This window comes from Alosa pseudoharengus, unplaced genomic scaffold (genome assembly GCF_046254945.1).
Source record: "Alosa pseudoharengus isolate Yale_2024_CS ecotype anadromous, Long Island Sound unplaced genomic scaffold, YU_APseudo_1.1 YU_APseudo_1.1_scf_2, whole genome shotgun sequence".
Classification (NCBI taxonomy): Eukaryota; Metazoa; Chordata; class Actinopteri; order Clupeiformes; family Clupeidae; genus Alosa; species Alosa pseudoharengus.
The window spans coordinates 23,242,651-23,264,480 of record NW_027468663.1 but is presented as its reverse complement, the minus strand read 5'-3'; the positions used below and the strand labels follow the sequence as shown (position 1 = coordinate 23,264,480).

At 45.4% G+C, this 21,830-nt stretch overlaps 1 protein-coding gene across 2 annotated transcripts in view; it reads left to right on the top strand.

Annotated features, from left to right (window-relative positions):
- Positions 1-7,897, top strand: part of LOC143134113 (phospholipid phosphatase 2-like) — a 42,520-nt gene extending 34,623 nt beyond the window's left edge. For both annotated transcript variants that reach the window (XM_076294236.1, XM_076294235.1), the window contains 5 exons: positions 138-289; positions 647-909; positions 2,056-2,113; positions 2,590-2,766; positions 4,682-7,897. In XM_076294236.1, the coding sequence (XP_076150351.1) occupies positions 138-289; positions 647-909; positions 2,056-2,113; positions 2,590-2,766; positions 4,682-4,834 (803 nt within the window). In that variant the 3' untranslated portion in view covers positions 4,835-7,897. The remainder of the gene's footprint in view (positions 1-137; positions 290-646; positions 910-2,055; positions 2,114-2,589; positions 2,767-4,681) is intronic.
- The last annotated feature ends 13,933 nt before the right edge of the window (positions 7,898-21,830 follow it).

Sequence of the window (21,830 nt, the reverse complement as noted above, 5' to 3'; positions counted from 1 at the left end):
GGAACTACAGGGACTCATTTTGAGCAGAACACCACTCAAAAAGCAGTGCAGGGAATTATGCCTTTTATGACTAAGTTCCTTTTATGACTAGGTTCCTTTTTAAGGTTTATTTTTTCCTCCCTCCCATTCGTTCCCAGCGGCAATGCCCTTCATTATCATGACCATCGTGTTCCGGCCATACCAGAGGGGCATCTACTGCGATGATGAGAGTATCCGCTACCCCTACAAAAGTGACACCATCTCCCATGGCATGATGGCCGCCATCACCATCTCCTGCTCAATTATCATTGTGAGTTACCCAGAACATGTTCAACAAAACACACACACACTCTCTTGTTTCTCCACCCCTGTAAATCATGTCAGACAAGGCCTACCTGGTGTACATCAAGCAGTTACACTCTAATAATACACAAACACACACACACACACACACACACACACACACACACACACACACACACACAAAAAGCTCAGAATGAAGAGTGGCTCTTGTTTGCCCACCCTTGTAAATCATGTCCGACAAGTCCTACCTGGTGTACATCAAGCAGTTCCACTCAATAATAATAAGACGCACAGACACACGCACAGACACACGCACAGACACAGCTCAGATTGAAAAGTGGCTCTTGTTTCTCCATCCCTGTAGATCATGTCTGGTGAGGCCTGTCTGGTCTACACCAAGCAGCTGCACTCCAACTCTGGCTTCAACCAGTACGTGTCAGCACTCTACAAGGTGGTGGGCACCTTCCTGTTTGGCGCCTGCGTCAGCCAATCCCTGACTGATCTGGCCAAATTCACCATTGGCCGGCCACGGCCCAACTTCCTGGCCGTGTGTGCGCCCCTTTCTTGTACGGGCTACGTGCTAAATATCAGCTGCACTGGGAACCACCGCAATGTCACCGAGTCTAGGTAAGGCATTTGGAGTGGTGTGTGTTAAGGCCCGGTTATACTCGACGCACCCGACCTGTAGCACGACAATGTGACGTCACAGAAGCGCCATAACCATTTATACTCGCGCGTCGTGGTCACGACACTAGTTGCAATATTCTCCTGAACAGAGGTGTCGCTGTTGTGAAAAGATTAACGCTAACTACGTTAGGCTACACAGCAGAAGAAGCTGCATTAAGAAACACTAGTAGCAGAGAATGTAAACGGGCTCTGCTATTACCTAGCCTCTGTGATGGTACTTCAGACTTTGGTTGCTACTATTCACAACTACCACCATCATTATCATCTAGTTTCCAAGGTGTGCGCACAGATAGATAGATAGATAGATAGATAGATAGATAGATAGATAGATAGATAGATAGATACTTTAGTCATCCCGAGGGAAATTTTAATCATTTAAACAGTTTAGTTAGCTGGCTAGCTAGCTAGCAGCTGGCTGAGTTTGTGTAATTTCCTAAAGTGGAAAGAGATTTTGTTCAGGCCTTAATAGATATCCTTTGTTTGAAAATAAATCGTTTCTATTCTTTCCTTTAATTCCATGTGTTGCAACTCTGACTGGTAACTTTGTTAACTTATCCAGCAAACTATTAAAAATTCACGACTGTAACAAAACACTGCAACTCGCTTGCCCTCGAACTAGTCCATCTTCCTGTTTCCGCCTTGTCGCGCTCGTCTGAAAAAAAATGAGTGGTGCGCTACCGTGGGCTACACGGCCAAAACCCTGGCGCGCCAGAGAGATCTACGTCATTTTGACGTCACGTTGTTGCGCTACCGGTCCGGTGCGGCGAGTATAACCGGGCCTTTAGAGTGAGTGTGTGTGTGTGGTGGGGGTGGAGGTTGGGGGGTAATTCCCAAATCTAGGCAGTCCCTCCCTTCTGTATCAGGAAATTTAGGTGAGTGCAGTTCCTCAGAAAGTGTGCGTGCGTGCGTGTGTATGTGTGTGTGAGAGAGAGAGTGGGAGTCCCGGTGAGGGTAGTTGAGGCCGTCTTGTGAGAAGTGAAAGTATGAGTAATGGCTCTGCTAAAGGCCGTGGTGAGATAATGAAGGAAGACTAAGCATTTTTCATTTTTTGTTTAAATGTTTTGTTCGTTGTTTGTTTGTTTGCAGGTTGTCTTTCTACTCCGGACACTCTTCCTTCGGCATGTATAGCATGCTCTTCCTTGCAGTGAGTACTGTTATGAACTGTTATGTACTGTAGTTTCAGTTTCCCACTATTTTATAAACTGTACTTTACTGTGCTGTGCTGCTTGGAAACCTCCAGGCTGTCCATGACCATAGTGTAATGCATAAACAGTCTTAGGCAGGGATCACATTGACCAGCAACAAGCAGCAGGTTTCTTTATGGTTCGGCCGCAGAACGGTACGGCAGCGCTGGCGTAACGGTAGCGTTGAACAAGCTGAGCGTTGAACTTGGTTCAACTTTGAAAGCGCAACGCGAGCGTATTCAATTGTCAGTTTAGTCAAACCGTTTGTGTTGCTTAGGAATGAGATAGAACTTATTATAATCTGAGCATTGCACTAGGCATGCTGATGCCGCTTGCCGCTGGCCAATGTGATCCCCACCTTACTCTGTGGTTTGTAATTGACTCTGTGGAACAAGCTTAAGACAAGTCACCCCCCCCCCCCTCCCCCCATCTGCAGTTGTACGTCCAGGCCCGCTTGGTGGCCAAGTGGGCTCGGCTTCTGCGTCCCACAATCCAGTTCTTCCTGGTGGCCTTTGCCGTCTACGTGGGTTACACGCGCGTCTCTGACTACAAGCACCACTGGAGCGACGTGCTGGTGGGGCTCCTGCAGGGGGCGCTCATCGCCGTCCTCAATGTGAGTACCTGCTGCAGCACAGCACCACTCCACCACAACACCACTGTCACATCGTCCTGTACCAATGTCATATTACATCACAACACCACTGTCACATCCTCCTGTACCAATGTCATGTTACACCACAACACCACTATCACATCCTCCTTTACCAATGTCATGTTACACCACAACACCACTGTCACATCCTCCTGTACCAATGTCATGTTACACCACAACACCACTATCACATCCTCCAGTAACAATGTCATGTTACACCACAACACCACTATCACATCCTTCTGTACCAATGTCATGTTACACCACAACACCACTGTCACATCCTCCTGTACCAATGTCATGTTGGGGCAGCCGTGGCCTACTGGTTAGCGCTTCAGACTTGTAACCGGAGGGTTGCCGGTTCGAACCCCGACCAGTAGGCAGCTCACTGCGCCGGGATTAGTGTGTGCTTCACCTCACTGTGTGTTCACTGTGTGCTGAGTGTGTTTCACTAATTCACGGATTGGGATAAATGCAGAGACCAAATTTCCCTCACGGGATCAAAAGAGTATATATACTATACAATACAATACAATACAATACAATACAATACTATTACACCACAACACCACTGCCACATCCTCCTGTACCAATGTCATATTACACCACAACACCACTATCACATCCTCTTCTACCAATGTCATGATACACCACAACACCACTTTCACATCCTCCTGTACCAATGTCCTGCTATAGCCAGGTAATTTGTAATAGGAGGAGAACTTTCACTATCAGGACACTTCAGGTTTCCGAGAATCGCTGCTGTTCACCTAGAGGATACTTGCGAGCGACCTCACAATGAATGGAAGCTTATGGAGCATCACCGACCAATCAATATTCATTAGCAGAATGCTAACATGTTAAGGGCCAAACCGGCCCACCCTGTAAAATACTGAAAGGACCGATATTTGTTTGTTTCACGTTTGATGGAAAACCCACACTGTAGTTTTTATAACTACAGAAGAATTTTTTTGCGATAAGCAAGTGAAAATAATTAGCCATCTAGCCCTATACACTCCCATTCATTTTGCACTTGCTTTGGACCGCCCCTTGGGGAACTATAGGTGAACTGCAGGTGAACTGCAAAATGGTTTCGATACAATGGCAGTTAAAGGTGCTCTAAGCGATGCCACACGTTTTTTAGGCTAAAGCATTTTATGTCACTTACTGCAAACATCACCTAACGAACCGCTAGCTGTCCGTGTCCTGAATACACTGTAAAAAAACGCTCCAAACGGCAACAAAAACAACCTGGGCAAACCTAGCCCATAAAAACATAACAAACTGTTGCAGCAAATCACAGACGAGATGCTCGTTAAGGAGAGTTTCAATTGCACGGGAGAGCGGGGGAGGAAGTAGCGAGCTAGCTCTCTGTTTTGTTTGAAAGTCAACAGAAGTGACGTTACCCAGCATCGCTTAGAGCACCTTTAATAGGAAATGAACGGGCTCTACTACTATCCTCCTGTACCAATGTCATGAACACCAAAATGCCTTTATGCACACTGTGATATTTACTCATATTGCAGTTGTTGCTTGAGACAGCCTTGCCTTGACAAATGATGAATGGTGGTCTCAAGTAGAAAGGAAGAGAGGGAACAGCCTCTATCTGGCTGACTGAATGAGTTGCATAACTAAGCACAACAATTTTCCCACCCAACTCACTGACATTATTTGCATTTCTATGTAAACTAAGATACTGTCTGGTCTGTGAGGTAAAGGGTGATAAGAGACGGAGCCGACATGAGCTGTCTCTCTGAATGTTTACTTATGAAAATCACCAGGTATCTTCAGTTGAAATGTGTTTTCCCATTCAAATATTACACAAGCACATAACACAGGAGTAAATTTGTGTATGTGTTTGTGTGTGTGTGGACAGGTTCGTTACGTGTCAGACTTCTTTAAGATCCGCCCACCCCTCTGTGTGCGATCGGACTCTGGAGAAAGTGAGGATCTGGAGAGAAAGCCCAGACTGCAGATTGCTGAGACCGACCGGCCCAACAACCACTACAGCTACCCGGGACCTGTGTGAAGCCTTCACACACACACACATAGACACACACATTATACGTTTCCTCACATGCACATATTTTAATATTTCTTATGCACATTATACACATATTGTCATATTGCTTTTCACATACACACACACATACACCCACACGCACACACACACATTTACACACACACCTTCTAATCAAGTACAGACACATACATGGACTTGGATCACTGAACTATTCAGTCAGTCACCTGGCTATTACCCCATTGTGTGTGTGTGTGTTTGTGTATTTGTTTTTTTGTGTTTGTGAGTGACCATGTGTGTTCAAATGTACAAGAGTGTGAATGGTGAACAAGCAACACTTTTATTGTTCTTCATAAGGCTGACTGCTGTATGCAAATAGCAGGTCTCTCAGTAGCTCAGTAAGTGGCCTCTTCCCACTGCGTTGCTGATGTTCTTAAAGGTCAGAGGTCATTGTAAGCAAGGGACCAACATACGATGGCAAAATTTCTGGATTTCAAGAGGGCTGGATGCGAAAAGGCTTTTTTTTTTACCCATAGCCATGTTCACAGTGCCTTCATGGTTTGTTTTGAAATTGTTTGTAGTTTTAATAGTTGCTGGGTAGTAGTTGAGCCTGCTGTTGTGGATTATTATTTTGTTGTTTTTGTAGAACGGTCTCTATATGCCTGTTTTATACTATTACCCTGTATTTTAGTGCCACGTTTAAGTCTTATTAATTTGTACTTAACACTGTGCTTTGGCACTCATGATAACTCATTATGAGTGCACCATTAACATAAAGAAGCAGTGCTGTATTGATAGCCTGGATATATTAGCTAATGGCTGCTGAGCTGAGTTTTGATCTGAGCTGAAATATCAAAACATGAACACATTGGACCAGTGTCGGAGCTGAGCTAGAACTGAGCCGGACTCACACCGGGTCGAGTGATACTTTTGTGTTTGGTGTGTGCGAGTTGTGTGTGAAGTGTGTGTGTGTGTATATGTAAGAACCATTGCTCTGGAGAGCATGTGCATTTCCTGAGAGCACAAACTACTGTCTGCCATTTAGATGTGAAACAAAGTATGTAAACTCACACAGTTAAATTTGTTCTCAATTAGTGTGTGCGTGTGTGTATGTGTGTCAAACACTGAATAACACATTCGTTGGACAATATTATAAACTTAGACAACAGCACCTGGGATGTTCTAAGAAACACTCCAGGTTCTTGGAGAAGTTATACGAATAGATTGCCACCTTGTTTTAACAGTGCGTGTTCTTATTCTCATTCCGTAACCGATGGAGCCCTGACTGTTGTTGCTGCTCCACTAGATGAATTGTTTGGACAGCAAGACTGCATTTACACTTCCTGTCTGTTTTGGACAGCAAGACTGCGCTTACTCTTCCTGTCTGTATAACTATGTTTTGTATCTTCACCAGTCTTTGTCTAGACGCCCATGTTATATTTTCTGTACACACCTGTGAGGCATATTTATTCTGATAGCAACTGCACCCCATATTCAGTCAAGCTGTATTTTATGCCATTATTCTCAGTACTCATTCTATACTGTATGTATGTTTGTTTGTTTGTTTGTACCAATCATATAGACCTGAATGTTTTTCACGTAAGAATGTTTTTCACGATGCTAAGCGACAGAAATCGTTGTTCTGTTTCTTGTAATTAGTTGTGGACTGTGTGTTCTGGTCTCTAAGTGTACCCAGCCTAGTGTCTTCTCTCTCTCTCTCTCTCTCTCTCTCTCTCTCGCTCACTCTCTCTCTGCTGGAATGCAAGAGGTGACACTGTGTCAACTCTATCGCCTCCACACTAGTCACATTCCAAGACTCTCCCTTCAAAAACAGGAAGCGCAGTGTTCCTGCGTCTGACACCAGGCCCCCCTGCCCACCACACAGGAAGGGACACTTCACTGTGTCTCTCTCCCTCGCTCTCCTTCTCGCTCTCTCTCTCTCCGCACCGCGCCACCCTCTGTCCTCATGCCAACGTAAATGCCAGCCCATTGTGCCGCAGGGTGGCAGGTCAACCAGTGAAGAGCTGCACGGCACATCGTGGCTTGACCGGATCACTCCAGTTCACGGCTGAGAGAGGCCACCTCAGCGGGTCACATGGGGCCACCACAGAGAGGAGCAGCAGCACAGAGGGTTAACCAGGGGAGTTATCACATACTAGAGCCCATATGGGGAGAAGGGCCGACCTGGACAATCACATACTAGAGCCCATAAAGGGTTAATGTCAGGTTGGGTGGGGGAATAGACCACGCCTTGTCACGTTGTATTAGCTTGGTTTCAGTGAGTCCTGTGGTCTTGTGAGTTAGCTTTGGTCAGTGCCTTCAGTGAAGTTCATTTACACGCAGACACTAATGACGTGGGCCTCATATTGGCACAACCCTGCTCTCACTCACCCTGCCTTCAGCTGACCGCATGAACTCATCATGAACTTATGATGGACTCATGATGGAGACCTGGGTCACCCCAGTCAACACTGGGTGTCTTCTCCCAATGCAGGCCACCGTCTGGGCCAGAGAGGTGAGGGATGAATGAGGATGTGGCCGATGCCATGATGGATGTTCAGATGGAGAAAGCTACATGCCTGTTCTGTGTTGACGCTGTCTTGTCCCTCAGGTGACCAGACCTCTGGAGAACAGACTCCCTTATGTGCTCTGGTCTTGATGACCTGCTCACACCATATACACCTGATTATGATCACTAAAGCCATCCCATAATGCCCCAGGACTGGAGAGGAATCTCATCACACCTGGCCTTACCCCGTCACACCTGGCCTGATCCGTCTGTGTCCTCTCCTACCTGAAGGCTTCTGTGTCCTCTCCTACCCGAAGGCGTCTGTGTCCTCTCCTACCCGAAGGCGTCTGTGTCCTCTCCTACTTAATGGCATCTGTGTGCCGAAGGCCTGACATCACTGGACACCACACGGTTCACAACATACTCTTTGTCTCCCATGTCCTTTTCTGGAAGGACGGCATGCATAGCATCATCTTTGTGTATTGTGTTTTTGTGAGTTTTTAACTTTGTTGTGTTTATTTTTGTAAGTTTTTTTCTTTGATTCATAAACATTTTGACATCCATTAACAAAGTTGGGTCCAGTCTTTTCTTCTGTGTGTGTGTGTGTCTGTCTCGCGTACGCAGAGTGAGTGAGCGAGAGGGGGGAACTGAGAGAGGTGAGGGTGTCATGTCTCAGCCTGACGTTCAGGGTCGGTGCTCTACTGTTTCTCACGGTTGTCACTCGGTTACCGCGCAACACTTTTAGCTGCTCCAGATAACTACTTCCTGCTCTCCTAAAGGGCATCATCTCCTGTCCTATTCCGGAACGCTGAGATGGAGGTCCTCACCCCCGACCCTCACAATGCACCATGGGAAAGGAACTGCAGTGTGTAAATCTGATTTATGCCTTCCCATTGTGCGACATGCTCTGGCAGAAACACAGCACTGCTGAACAAATGGTGCCCCTCACGTTAAAAATGCAGCCCAGTAGTAAAGAGCACAGAAAAAGCTGACAACTGGACCCTCCCCCCTCTCTCTCTCCCACACACATTTGAAATGTAGGATCTCCAGCACCATTGAGTGGCCATTCAACTACAGATGGGCCATTACGTCTGCTCTCCACAACCTGTTTACTGTTTGGACTTCATGATTAACATGACATCAACAATAGGAGCACGTCATCAGACTGAAGTAAAAAACCAGGTAGTCCGGTAAAATCAGGCACATATTAGATATTTCTGGTAAAATTGGCCACATATTAGATATTTACGGCAAAATCGGGCACATATTAGATATTTCTGGTAAAATCGGGCACATATTAGATATATTTCTGGTAAAATCAAGCACATATTAGATATTTCTGGTAAAATCGGGCATTAGATATTTCTGGTAAAGGCACATATTAGATATTTCTGGTAAAATCGGGCACATATTAGATATTTCTGGTAAAATCAAGAACATATTAGATATTTCTGAAAAGGCCATTACTTAGTTGTGAGCTGTGTAGCTTTACAATCTTGTTTAGTCTTTACCTGTTTGCTGTAAACACTACAAGGTAAAACACATATTACACAATTTTCTGAACTATTTGACTACTTGACATGGAGAGTTCCTAATGTGAAAGTGTCAAAATGATAAAAATTGTCCACAAAACACCTATTGTGACATTCTGCTTGTGTGTGTGTGTGTGTGTTGGTGAGAGGCCCAATTTGGAAAGTGTTGTTATACCTTCTATTGAAACTCCCTACCACAGCACAGATGTGTTAGTCAGTCCTGTTCTTCTGGGGGGAGATTTTTGAGCTTAGCTCACCATGTGGATGTGACCCAGTGCTTCCTCTCTGTTTTGTCTCTCACATGGTATAAGAGCTCTGGACACTTGTCATATGCTTATCTCCACCCCAGAGTGGCTGAGTTACGCAGATAAATATGAAGATTTGTGTCATCCATCAATTCCCAAGTTAACTCTGCTGTTTCTCAAGTGTTTAGGCCGAGGCTCCAACACAGACAAACACGGGCACAACACACACACACTCACAGTTTTGGGGCTCAGGATCCAGCACCCAGTGTTTGCTGTGGTGAGCCAGACTGCTGTACTCCTGTGAGTTCTGGGCCAGATCCACTGTGGAAACCATTGGTAGGCTTTGTGTTTAGACCTGTAGTGCCCCCTAGTGGACTTTTAGAATAATACAAGACAAAAATGGAATGGGATCACATACAGTAGATGAAGAAAAATGTCCTTATCCTACAAATCACTGAGTGGGAAAGAAGTTCCATCCAGACTGATCATGAAACTGAGAGACCTGTGAGAGATCAGCTCCTCCCTGTGCAGTTGGATCCTAAACTTTGTTTATATCACATTCATAAACAAATAATGAAATAACAAGTCAGTTTTTTATTTTATTTTTGATACTCAAATTGATTTCAAATGAACGATCCAAACACAGACCTGACCCGAAACTGATTTTGATATTTAATTTTACAATCACACATCCTCAGCATTTTTTTGCACTTGACTATAGTTTTTATCTTTTTATCTTTTATCTTCCCCCCTTTTAATACTCACACTTCAGTCTTGTTTAATTAGCCATTAATATAATATTTTTTAATGACTTACTTTTTAAAGTTGAGCTGGCTCTTGAGCATAAGAAATTGCATTACTGATAAATCTTATTTATTTATTGTACATGAGAGTACACTTGAACTAGAACTTGAAATCACATCTTTGGAGAAGTTTGGTCTCTGTCATCCCATTGACCGCTGCCTATTAATTTAGTTTTCAGTGAGTCACTTTACAACGCAGTGTGTGTGAAACCTTTATTGGGAGAATCACACTGCTACCAGAAAGACTTGGTAATGGTGGTAGCAATCCTTGGCTGAAATAAAATCAAATATGTATTCCAGGGTAGGATGATATTTCATGAAGACTTAACAATAACAGTATTTAGTGTGAAAGTAGCAATGAGCGTTGATGACTGGGAAGAGGGGCACAGAGCCCATCCAAGACATGAGAGCTGAGTCCAAGTTATGGGTTGTTGGTAGAGAGGTGAGACATAGGTGACAGACATGAGCTGACTAATCATTCTTTGCTTTTTGGATAGACTCCTGCAGAAGAGAAAATCTTCTTAATTAATGATTAACAGACAAAAAAAAGCAGACAAAACCGCGGTACAAAATATGACCACCGCCCAGTCCAGCACATTTTTTCCACAAAAATAAGTAAGGCTTGTCAAATTGTGTTCATTTCCTACTTTTTTGTGTGTTTGTAATTGAGTGTGTGCAGAGTGTGTGGTTGTTTTTGTGTATATGTGTTTGTGTGTGTGTGTGTGTGTGTGTGTGTGTGTGTGTGTGTGTGTGTGTGTGTGCGTGCGTGCGTGCGTGCGTTTGAGTATGTAGGTGTGTTTGTATGTGTGGGTGCATGTGTGTGAGGGTGTGTGTGTTTATGTGTTTGTGTGTGTGTGCTGTGCGTGTGCGTGTTTGTGCATGTCGTGTGTGTGTGCATGTATGTGTGTGTGTGTGTTTACGTGTCTTTGTGTGTGTGTGTTTGTGTGTGTGCATGTGTATGAGGGGCCGTGCAAGACATTATTCATACTGCCTCTCTCACATACATACATTCTCCTCTCACATACATACATTCTCCTCTCACATACATACATTCTCCTTTCACATACATTCTTTGTGTTCTCACATTGATACATTCTCCTCCCACGTACATACATTCTCCTTTCACATACATACATTCTTTGCTCTCACATTGTGAAAAGGTAGCCCCTCCTTTTCCCCAACTCGCCTGACATTCCCCACGACATTTAAACTGACTACCTTCTCCTACACGATCAAGCACGCTTACAAGCACACACGCACTTAGTTTCAAATGTTTGTAATTACACGCAGTGCCGGCAACCACGACGCAATTCATTCATGCGCGATCGTTATTTACACATCTTTTGTTACTCACCCAACATCTGCAAATATCATAGCGAACGATGTGGTACCCGTCGATTCTGCTCCATAACCCATTGCATTCCGTTAGTCCATGCATTGTGCACACAAACATTAACAATACACTGATAGCTCTTACTTTCACTTCCTGGTCCTGCATCACTTTGTTTCCCCAAGGAACACGATGCCCAGGACAATGGCTATTTTATTCCCTGTTTGGGACAGGGGAAAGTGATGTTTTGATTGGTTGATTTTTTGTTTATTTTTCGGAAAAGTATTTTTTGTTGGCATTGTGCCGGAACACGTTTTTTATAGCACTGTAAATAAATCTGCACTTTTCACCACAATCCACGTTTGCTGTTTGCTGTGTCTTCACCCCATCACCGCCCAACCTCAGTGTGTCCTTGTCGCCACCATCCCGTGTGGACGTGGGTTGCAAGGCCCATTTTTCACAGTTGGTGTCAGAAGTGGGATAGTGGCGCCCCCTGGGACACAGAGGAAGAGGCCGGGAAGACGGGTCCAGCTACGGCAGGCGATGTCGTACAGACGGCTGGCCAATGAGGACCTGCAGGAGCAGGAGGAAGACGGAGTCGGGGGAGGAGAGCCGGCGGTTGACTCTGCTGTGACACCAGATCTTGCAGCTCTGTATAGTCTCATACAGAAGTCCCTGCAGACCCAGGATCGCGAGTCACTGAAGCAGGAGCAGAGATGGCGAAGCGTGCAGGTGCAGCTCAACAGCTTTCGTGATGAGCTGGAGCAGAGAGGTGACGGAGACGGAGCGCCTCTGCCAGCAGCCCCACCGGCACCAGCCGCGCCGCCAGCAGATCCGCCGATGCCTGCTGCACCACCGGTGGCACCGTCTCCAGCAACATGGTCCAGAGCAGCCGTGCCAAGGCTAGAGGAAGGTGACGACGTGGAGCAGTACTTAACCTCCTTTGAGAGACTGGCTACAGCCTACAGGTGGCCCCAAGCAGACTGGGCTATATTCCTGGTGCCGTATCTGACCGGTAGGGCACGGGCTGCTTATGTAGCCATGGATCCGTACGACGCAGTGGATTACCTCAAGGTGAAGGATGCTATCTTGGCAAAGTACGAGATGTGTGCAGAAGTGTACCGGCAGAGGTTCAGAGACCCGAACCTGCATCCGGGGGAGACCCCGAGAGAATTTTACAACCGGCTAAAGGACTTGTACGGCAAGTGGATTAAGCCGGCCGAGAAGACTGTTGAGGAGATTGGGGAGATCCTCATTTTGGAGCAGTTCTTGCGCTCCCTGTCTCCAGATGTGCGGGTGTGGGTCAAGGAGCACGACCCACACACAGGACACAAAGCAGTAGAGCTTGTGGACTCTTTTCTTGCTGCTCGCCATGGACCAAAGGACTTCTGCCAACAAGGCTCCAGCAGACCAGTGTCTAAAAGTAGGTCTGTGGGGTATGGGAGTGGAGTTGGTCCTAGATATAGCGAGCAGAATAGGGGTCCAAGCACTAGACATTACCCACCACAGCACAATGCTCCCACCTACATCCACACCCCCCATGAGTAAGGACAGCTATGTATGTCATTATTGTGGTAAGCCAGGACACCTTATTAGAGAATGCCCTGTCAAGAGAGCAAAGAGCTCTGTGTGTTCCATCCCTGGGCCCATTAAAGACCCTGTGTATGTTGGCAAGGTACAGACCATAGATGTCACCGTAAATGGCAGGCCAGAAAGAGCTCTTCTTGACACAGGCAGCACCCAGACTCTCGTGCAACCCCACCTGGTGGATCAGCCCGAAACGCTGACAGGGGGACGCCTCAGAGTGCAGGGATTAAAGTGAAAAAAAATTGTTTGACTGAACTTTTTTCAGGCCATAAGTCATACGTTGTTCATATCTACCTATAGAGATAGCACCCCTTTTGCGGTCGCGACCTATTGGTTTTTAATGTACAAAAAGATGCAAACAGCAAAGTAAAGGGAGTATTCGCCTTATTCACACGCCGGTCACATGGTCAAACGAGGCTACAGGGTACACTTACTATATAATTAATGCCACCTACAGGTGAATGCATAGAACATAACAATCCTATGGTTTGTGTACCCTGTAGCCTCGTTTTAGCCGCCAATGGCCGCCATGTGAATAAGGCGAATTGAGTTTTCTTGATTGAGATTGAGTTTTCCTGATGAACAAAAATATATTTTAGTACCATCCCTGACCATTGCTGATTAGCCATTGCTGTTCTTTTCTACTGCAGCAATATTGTAGAAAGGCTTTAACACACTCTTATTTAATTACTTCAGGCCAAAAGTGTTTAAAGGCGAGATTTTTTTTCTTGTTAATATGCAATTCAACACCAAGTAAAATCTATAAAATCAAGTTTGCAAGACTTCCCATTTCCTCATCAAAGTAACGAATCAGAACATTCTAGATATTGTTCATATTTCCATTTGTTGCCTCATCCGCATTTAATGAAAACATGGTAATTTTGAGTTTTACAGACAACTCAGTTTTCCAATGAGCAGCAATACTGTGTGTGCTCATGCAGGAGGTCTGCGCATTTGATAACGACAATTTGGCGCTTTTGTCTCACTTCAGCAACAGATTGTATAAGGTTGACAAGAGGTTGCGATATGGTGAAGGACAGGTCGTGTTGCGCTATGAAAGAACATGCATAGCCTACTTTCTAAACGTAAAAACGGTCAGCCATAGATAAACGTAGCATACCTCTTCCGTGGTGGCTAGTTGCACCAGGTAGGGAAGATGTCCTGAAGTGCACGAACGTTAACCTTATGGCGGTCTTCTGATTGGTGGCGTGCTAAAACGTTTTCCTATTGCATCCATAAACAATTTTCTTGCAGCGAACCGCGCAAAAGCAAACCCCTGGCACTTTGATTTCTTTACACCATGGCTTGTTAGTTCTCCCCCGTTTCCAACAGCTGCCCATCTCCATTTATTTTTTAACTTTTGACACCTGCCTTCCTTTAGCAACAACGCATCCATGACAGCTAGTGGCCTTGCCGAATAGACGCACACAAATCATGACGCTAATATGCAGGTTCTGGTAGGCCTACTGGTTATGGTTTTGTGCTATAAATTAATAATATTTTATAGCAAAGTTTTAAGTTGACTATTTTAATTGTATGGTTATTTTTTGTCAACATACACTCACAACCTACTGTCTTTAAAAGTGAGGCCTAAGCAAAATAGGCTACAAGGCTGTCTGTGCGTCACAAACACGACTGACCCCCTTACTCGACACGCTCAGTAACCTTCCGTCGCAAATTGTGAAAAACATTGTTGTACATGTCATAACAGACGGGACAATAAATTGCATAGGCTACGGTTTATATTGCGTCGCTTTACACACAATGTTAGTTGCATTGATTAAAAACTGTAACAATAATAGTAGCCTACATCGGGTGGCATAGCAGGCTATCTGTTCAAGTCATAGGTGACCCCCAAAATGAATGACCTCCCCTGACAAGAGTTCGCGATAGTAAGAAATTGTCTACATTGATGCACGGAAAGAACACAGCCTCTTCTTCTCCGAATTCGCACATAGAGCTCACAATATCATATCCAAAAAAGTTAAACGGATTGGCCAACCTCATCAGCGGTCTAGATTGTGTCACTATAATCCAACTTTTAGACCGTTATAGTCCTCCATACGTGTTCTTTTTTTTAAGCAAACGCCCGAGACAAGTGTGTAGCTACAACATAAACAAAGCGAAACTCATGGCTGACGTAGGCTAGGCTATCTTCTTGAGCGGTCACTGATTGAGACACAGAAAGTTCTCAAGAACACTATTAGGTCTTTAAACATTTACCTAATATTTGTAGTTGCCTTAAAAAAAGGAAAAGCAAAGGTGACAGTCCCCCCCCCCCCTTATTTTTTTTCTCATCGGATCTGCATCGATCTCAAATATGACATTTCTAAAATCAAATTGACGGAAATCCGTCCTATGACGGAGAACTTTAATCCTTGAGAGTGTGCTGTGTCAACGGAGATGAGCATGAGTACCCTATAGCGGAGATATGTCTTGAAGTCCAAGAACAGACCTATAGATTAAAAGCGGGCATTGTTAAGGGGTTGAGCCACCCAGTTGTTTTGGGCCAGGATGTGCTCATACTGCCAGAACTGGTGCAGTTTACTCTGCCTGTGAGTATGGTTGCAACCAGGTCTCAGACCAAGACAGAGGCCCAAAAGCTGTTACAGATACTGCCATTTAGCCAAGAGGAGATCACTCCCCCTGAGAAGCTAAGAGCAGCTAAGAGCCGCCAGCAGCGCAGAAGAGAGAAGCTGTTAGGCACAGTTCAACACATGGCTGAGTCAGAGCCAGAACCAGTTCCCGTTGCCAGAGACTACGTATGGGAGGTTCCCAGTGATTTTAAAGAGCTACAGAGGCAAGATGAGTCCCTAAAAGAGCTCTTTAGTAAGGCTACAGAGGTTGAAGGGGTAAGCACAGGCCAGGCAAAAGCTCTTTCAGGAGAGTTTTACTTTGTGCAACAGGGCCTGCTATATCACCAGCCTGAAGGGAGCAGCACTGAGCAGCTAGTAGTTCCCCATAGCCTAAGACCCAAGATACTGAGTTTAGGTCATGACATTCCCTGGGAAGGTCATTTGGGTAGTGTAAAAACACTCCAGAGAATAGCTGGCAAATTCTTTTGGCCAGGCATATATACTGATGTACACAGACACTGCAAAACATGCCCCACATGTCAACTCACAAGCAAACACAAAGTCAAGCCTTTTCCCCTACAGCCGCTCCCAGTTATTGAGGTGCCATTCACTAGGATAGGAATGGACATTGTTGGCCCCTTAGAACGCACACAGGCAGGCCACCAATATATACTGGTAATCTGTGATTACACCACCCGCTACCCTGAAGCTTTTCCCCTACGAAAGGTCACGGCTAGAACTATTGCCCCCGTACTTTTGCAGTTATTCTCACGGGTAGGGATCCCTAGGGAGATACTAACTGATCAGGGAACAGCCTTCCTCTCCAATACCATGAAGCAGGCGTATGGGTTGTTGGGGATTAAGGGTATTAGGACCACTCCTTACCACCCCCAGACGGATGGTCTGGTAGAAAGGTACAACCAGACGTTGAAGAGCATGCTGAGGAGGTTTGTGGCTTCCAACGGCAAGGACTGGGACCGTTGGCTCCCCTACCTCATGTTTGCCTACAGGGAGGTTCCCCAAGCCTCAACGGGGTTCTCCCCATTTGAGCTCCTGTTTGGCCGACAGGTGAGGGGCCCACTTGATCTCCTCAGAGATGCCTGGGAGTCACCAAAGGAGACCACCACCAACATACTCATCTATGTCATCACCATGAGAGAGAAGATGGAGGAGATGACCAACCTGGTGAAGGACAACCTTCACCAAGCGCAAAAGACTCAGACCAGCTGGTATGACCAGAGAGCAAGGCAGCGAACCTTCCAGCCAAGTTCTGCTACTCCTGCCTACCGAGGAGAACAAGCTGTTGGCCAAGTGGCAGGGACCTTACAGCATCAACAGGAAGCTGGGGCCCACCACCTACGAGCTGGAAATGCCAGAGAGGAGGAAGCAGCAGCAGGTGTTCCACATTAACCTGCTGAAAGAGTGGCACTAGAGAGAGGTGCCACTGAGCCAGCAGCTGCTGGTACAAGCAGTAAAGGAGGAGGAAGACACCCCAGAGCAGTTCTTCCCCACAGACCATCCAGCAGGAGAGATCGACATCACACATCTCACCCGACAACAGCAGCAGGAGTTGCGGGCTGTCATCCCTGACGGCCTGTTCAGCGACCAGCCCGGAGTCACCTCCATGGCTGAACACAACGTCCTGCTGAAGGATTCTACTCCAGTCCGGCAGCGGATGTACAGAGTTCCGGAGCGAATGTTGCCTGCCCTCCAGGAGGAGCTGCAGGTGATGCAAAGACTTGGTGTGATTGAGCGGTCAGAGAGTGCCTGGAGCAGCCCTGTCATCCTTGTTCCAAAGAAGGACGGCAGCATGCGTTTCTGCATTGACTTTCGCCAGGTAAATGCTCAGTCACACTTTGATGCCTATCCTATGCCCAGGCTGGAAGACCTCATTGAGCGCCACCTTGGACCTGTGTATGGGCTACTGACAGGTGCCAATGGCTAAGGAGGCCAGGCCCTGCCCAGCCTTCAGAACACCCCAGGGCTTATTTCAGTTCAAGGTTATGCCGTTTGGCCTGCAGGGGGCGCCAGCCACGTTCCAGCGGTTGATGGACCGGGTGCTTGACGGGACTGGTGCCTTCACGGGCGCATACTTGGACGATGTGGTCATATTCAGTGCTACATGGGACGAGCACTTGAAGCATCTCGCTGAGGTGCTACGGCGCATCCATCAGGCAGGACTGACTGCCCAGCCCAAGAAATGTGCTTTGGCGCAGCAGGAGGTACGTACTTGGGACATATCCTAGGGCGTGGGGTAATCAGACCCCAGAAGGACAAAATTGAGGCTATCCGCGACTGCTCGCGGCCCCAGACCAAGAAGGATATCCGGTCCTTTTTGGGGCTTGCTGGGTGGTATCGGCGGTTTGTGCCTAACTTTGTGAGCTGGTCCGGTGAATGTCACGTGGGAGGAGCAGCATGAGAAGGCCTTCCAGGACTTAAAAGAGGCTATGTGCAGCGCCCCAGCGTTGCAGAGCACAGACTTTTCCCAGCTATGGACAGTACAGACTGATGCCTCTGGAGTAGGTCTGGGGGCAGTGCTACTCCAGGGTGAGGGAGAACAGCAACGACCAGTGGCTTTCATAAGCCGCAAGCTGTTTCCCTGGGAGACACGGTACTCAGCTGTGGAACTAGAGTGCCTGGCTGTTAAATGGGCACTGGACACATTCCGGTACTACCTTCTAGGTAGAGACTGTGTCCTTTAGATGGACCACCGAGCCATAAAGTGGCTGGGCAAGATGAAGGACACTAATGCACGTGTAACGCAGTGGTTTTTGGCTTTGCAGCCCTTTAGATTTGAGGTGCAATTTAGGGCTGGCAAACAAAACTTGGTGGCAGATTTTCTGCCTCGCCACCCCAGTGGCGAGCCTCCAGAGGAGGGAAGTGTGAAAAGGTAGCCCCTCCTTTTCCCCAACTCGCCTGACATTCCCCGCGACATTTAAACTGACTACCTTCTCCTACACGATCAAACACGCTTACACGCACACACGCACTTAGTTTCAAATGTTTGTAATTACACGCGGTGCCGGCAACCGCGACGCAATTCATTCATGCACGATCGTTATTTACACATCTTTTGTTACTCACCCAACATCTGCAAATATCATAGTGAACGACGTGGTACCCGTCGATTCTGCTCCATAACCCATTGCATTCCGTTAGTCCATACATTGTGCACACAAACATTAACAATACACTGATAGCTCTTACTTTTACTTCCTGGTCCTGCATCACTTTGTTTCCCCAAGGAACACGATCCCCAGGGCAATGGCTATTTTATTCCCTGTTTTGGACAGGGGAAAGTGATGTTTTGAGTGGGGGAAACTATTGTCACAATATAAAGTGATTATCTGTACAATAGTGTCATTATTATTTAATTATACATATATTGAAATGTTATTATTGTATAATATGGACATTATGTTGAATTATGCTCCATGTATGATGGTGATCTATGCATAAGGGATGATTATCATTGTATAGAGGAAATGACCCTGTTATATTGGTATCTACCAATTAGAGGTGATGGATGGCTTTATTTAAAGCGAGGGATTTTTGCTCTCAGGGTGGGAGTCTGGAGAGTATCAGCTTGCTGAGAGGTTGGATACAGAGTATTGGTGAATTTGCGAATTGTGCTTGAATTGAGAAACCGGTTGGTTGGTTGTTGGTTTTTGTTTATTTTTCGGAAAAGTATTTTTTGTTGTGCCGGAACACGTTTTTTATAGCACTGTAAATAAATCTGCACTTTTCACCACAATCCACGTTTGCTGTTTGCTGTGTCTTCACCCCATCACCGCCCAACCTCAGTGTGTCCTTGTCGCCACCATCCTGTGTGGACGTGGGTTGCAAGGCCCATTTTTCACACACATACATACATTCTCCTCTCACATACATACATACATTCCTCTTTCACATACATACATTCTTTGTGTTCTCACATACATACATTCTCCTCCCACGTACATACATTCTTCTTTCACATACATACATTATCCTCTTACATACATACATTCTCCTTTCACATACATACATTCTCCTCCCACGTACATACATTCTCTTTTCACATACATACATTCTTTGCTCTCACATACATACATTCTCCTCCCACATACATACATTCTCCTTTCACATACTGTACATACATTCTTTGCTCTCACATACATACAGTACATTCTCCTCTCACACACATACATTCTCCTCCCACATGCATACATTCTAATTTCACATACATACATTAGAAGTTAACCAGGAAGTGACATTAATATTGAGGGACATATCGGGAAATACTTTGCACATTATTCCTATTGTTCCTACTTTTCCTAATTTGTTGCTCAGTATGATGTTATTCAAAGCCTTCAGGTGAACTTTTCAAGTGCCGTTTTTGTGGAGTTGTATTTTGTTGGTATGTGCCAATGAAGATGACATTAGGCATTTTTTTGGTGATGTTTTACGATGTGCTGAGGACATACAAAGGGGAGGTGTGGATTCTTTTGTGCATGAGAGGTTGTATGGGGAACTCTCTGATCACGTACAGACTTTATAAGGATTGTTGTCAGTTTTAAGATCGGCTGAAGACAGAGAAGCAATCAGGGCCGTGGAGTCCTTGTATGGATTTCTTAATTTTCTGGTTACTGCTCATGAAAATACACAGAGAACAGAGTCAGAAAATATACACATACTTATGCCACCAACTCTAATGACTGGCCGTCAAGGCAGGCCTCAATACATTATTTCAAGACAACAAATTCTTCACCTATCACTTGGAATGAATTGGCAGTCCATTGCTTCGGGATGAACACTCTCAAATGAGAACTTAAACAGAGTTGTTCAAGAAGTTCTTCAGTCTACCACAAATGCAGGTGAGCAGTATGTGCATTAGAGTGCGGATCGGGCCGCAAATTTCTGTCCGAACCCGGCCCGCGTCCGACAGAGTTGTGTCCAAACCCGACCCGAACCCGACAGGCATTTTCATTTTTATGTCCGAACCCGACCCGAGCCCAACGCAGATGCTAAAACGTGATTAAACGTTCACGTTTGTGGATAGCCTGTCTTTTTAGCCCATTAAACAGAACACACAACAAATTGTCTACAGAATCAGATGAGCGTGCACGCACGCAGGTCACACACAGCGCACATTAACACAAGAGGCCCAAGCAAGCATAGCCTATTGAAATAGAATTCTTGTCTTATCATTGACGAAAAGTCTTGAAATGAACTGCAACAGTCTTTGAAACTACAGTGCCTCTGTCACTATATGCAGCATCGACGTTTATTGGGGCAACTAGAGGAAATCCTCATCCAGTTGAACGAGACGACCTTATAGCCTACCGGTAGCCTATGTCTTTACCACAGTATGCAACGCAAATAATCTTAAAATCTCCTGATAGGCTAACAACTTTTTTAACGTCACCCAAGACTGTGCTTATGTGCATATGTGCGAAATGTGCATAACAATTTGTTTATGTAGTCGTGACAACGCGTGTGCATTTCAGGCGGCATGCCTGAAATGCGTTGTCACGATAAACAAATCTTGCACACAGGAAGAAAGCTATTAGTTCTTTTTTACATTTTACTTTATTCTCAAAAAACAAACGTTTGCATCATCTAAAGCAGACCTGTTGGTTACCCAACATAATAAGGAATTTTAAATGTAAAGCTTCCAATGCATATCGCCCCCATGTGTCCGAACCCGAACCAAACCCGACTACAATTTCTAAATATTTGTCCGAACCCGACCCAACCCGTCGGGTCCCGTCGGGACCTGTCGGGCTTGGGTCGGGTAGCCACACTCTAATGTGCATGGGAGCTTGAGGTCACGTGGATTACGCATTCAAAGGTGGCGCGTTAGACAAAGTCTGCAGGAAATTGACCCAATTGGATGGTCCTTCAGAAAACGCTGCGCAATACGCAGACAGTGTTCCAAGCCCCAATCAGTTATGGTAAGTTCCGACTTCAATTGGTATAAATATGCACTTTATCATTAGTGTCCTGATAATTGTATTGCATTCTCATTTTTTATAGGTAAAACTCAACAAATAAAAATATTGCTGTCAGTTAAATATGGAGTAAAACTTGTGCCACCTTAAACCGAATTTGAATATGTTGTATTTGCATTTGAATTGCTGAATTTGAACAATTGTATTGGAAAACCGAATTTGAAAAGTATATGTTGAAACTGAATTCATTAGATTGTAACTGAATCTCAGTCAACTTGAAATTGAATATAATATTTTGAAATTGAACTCATTTGCTCTGATACATAAATTATCCTGACTGAAAATTTCGCTCTTGGAACTTTCACATTCAGTTCTCAAAATTCAGTTTCAAAACGTGAAATTCAATTTCAGTCTACCGAGACAAAAACAGCTGGTAGCTAAGGAAGAGCAATCGAGTGCAGAGCTATTGTGATCGCGTGACTAGTGCCGA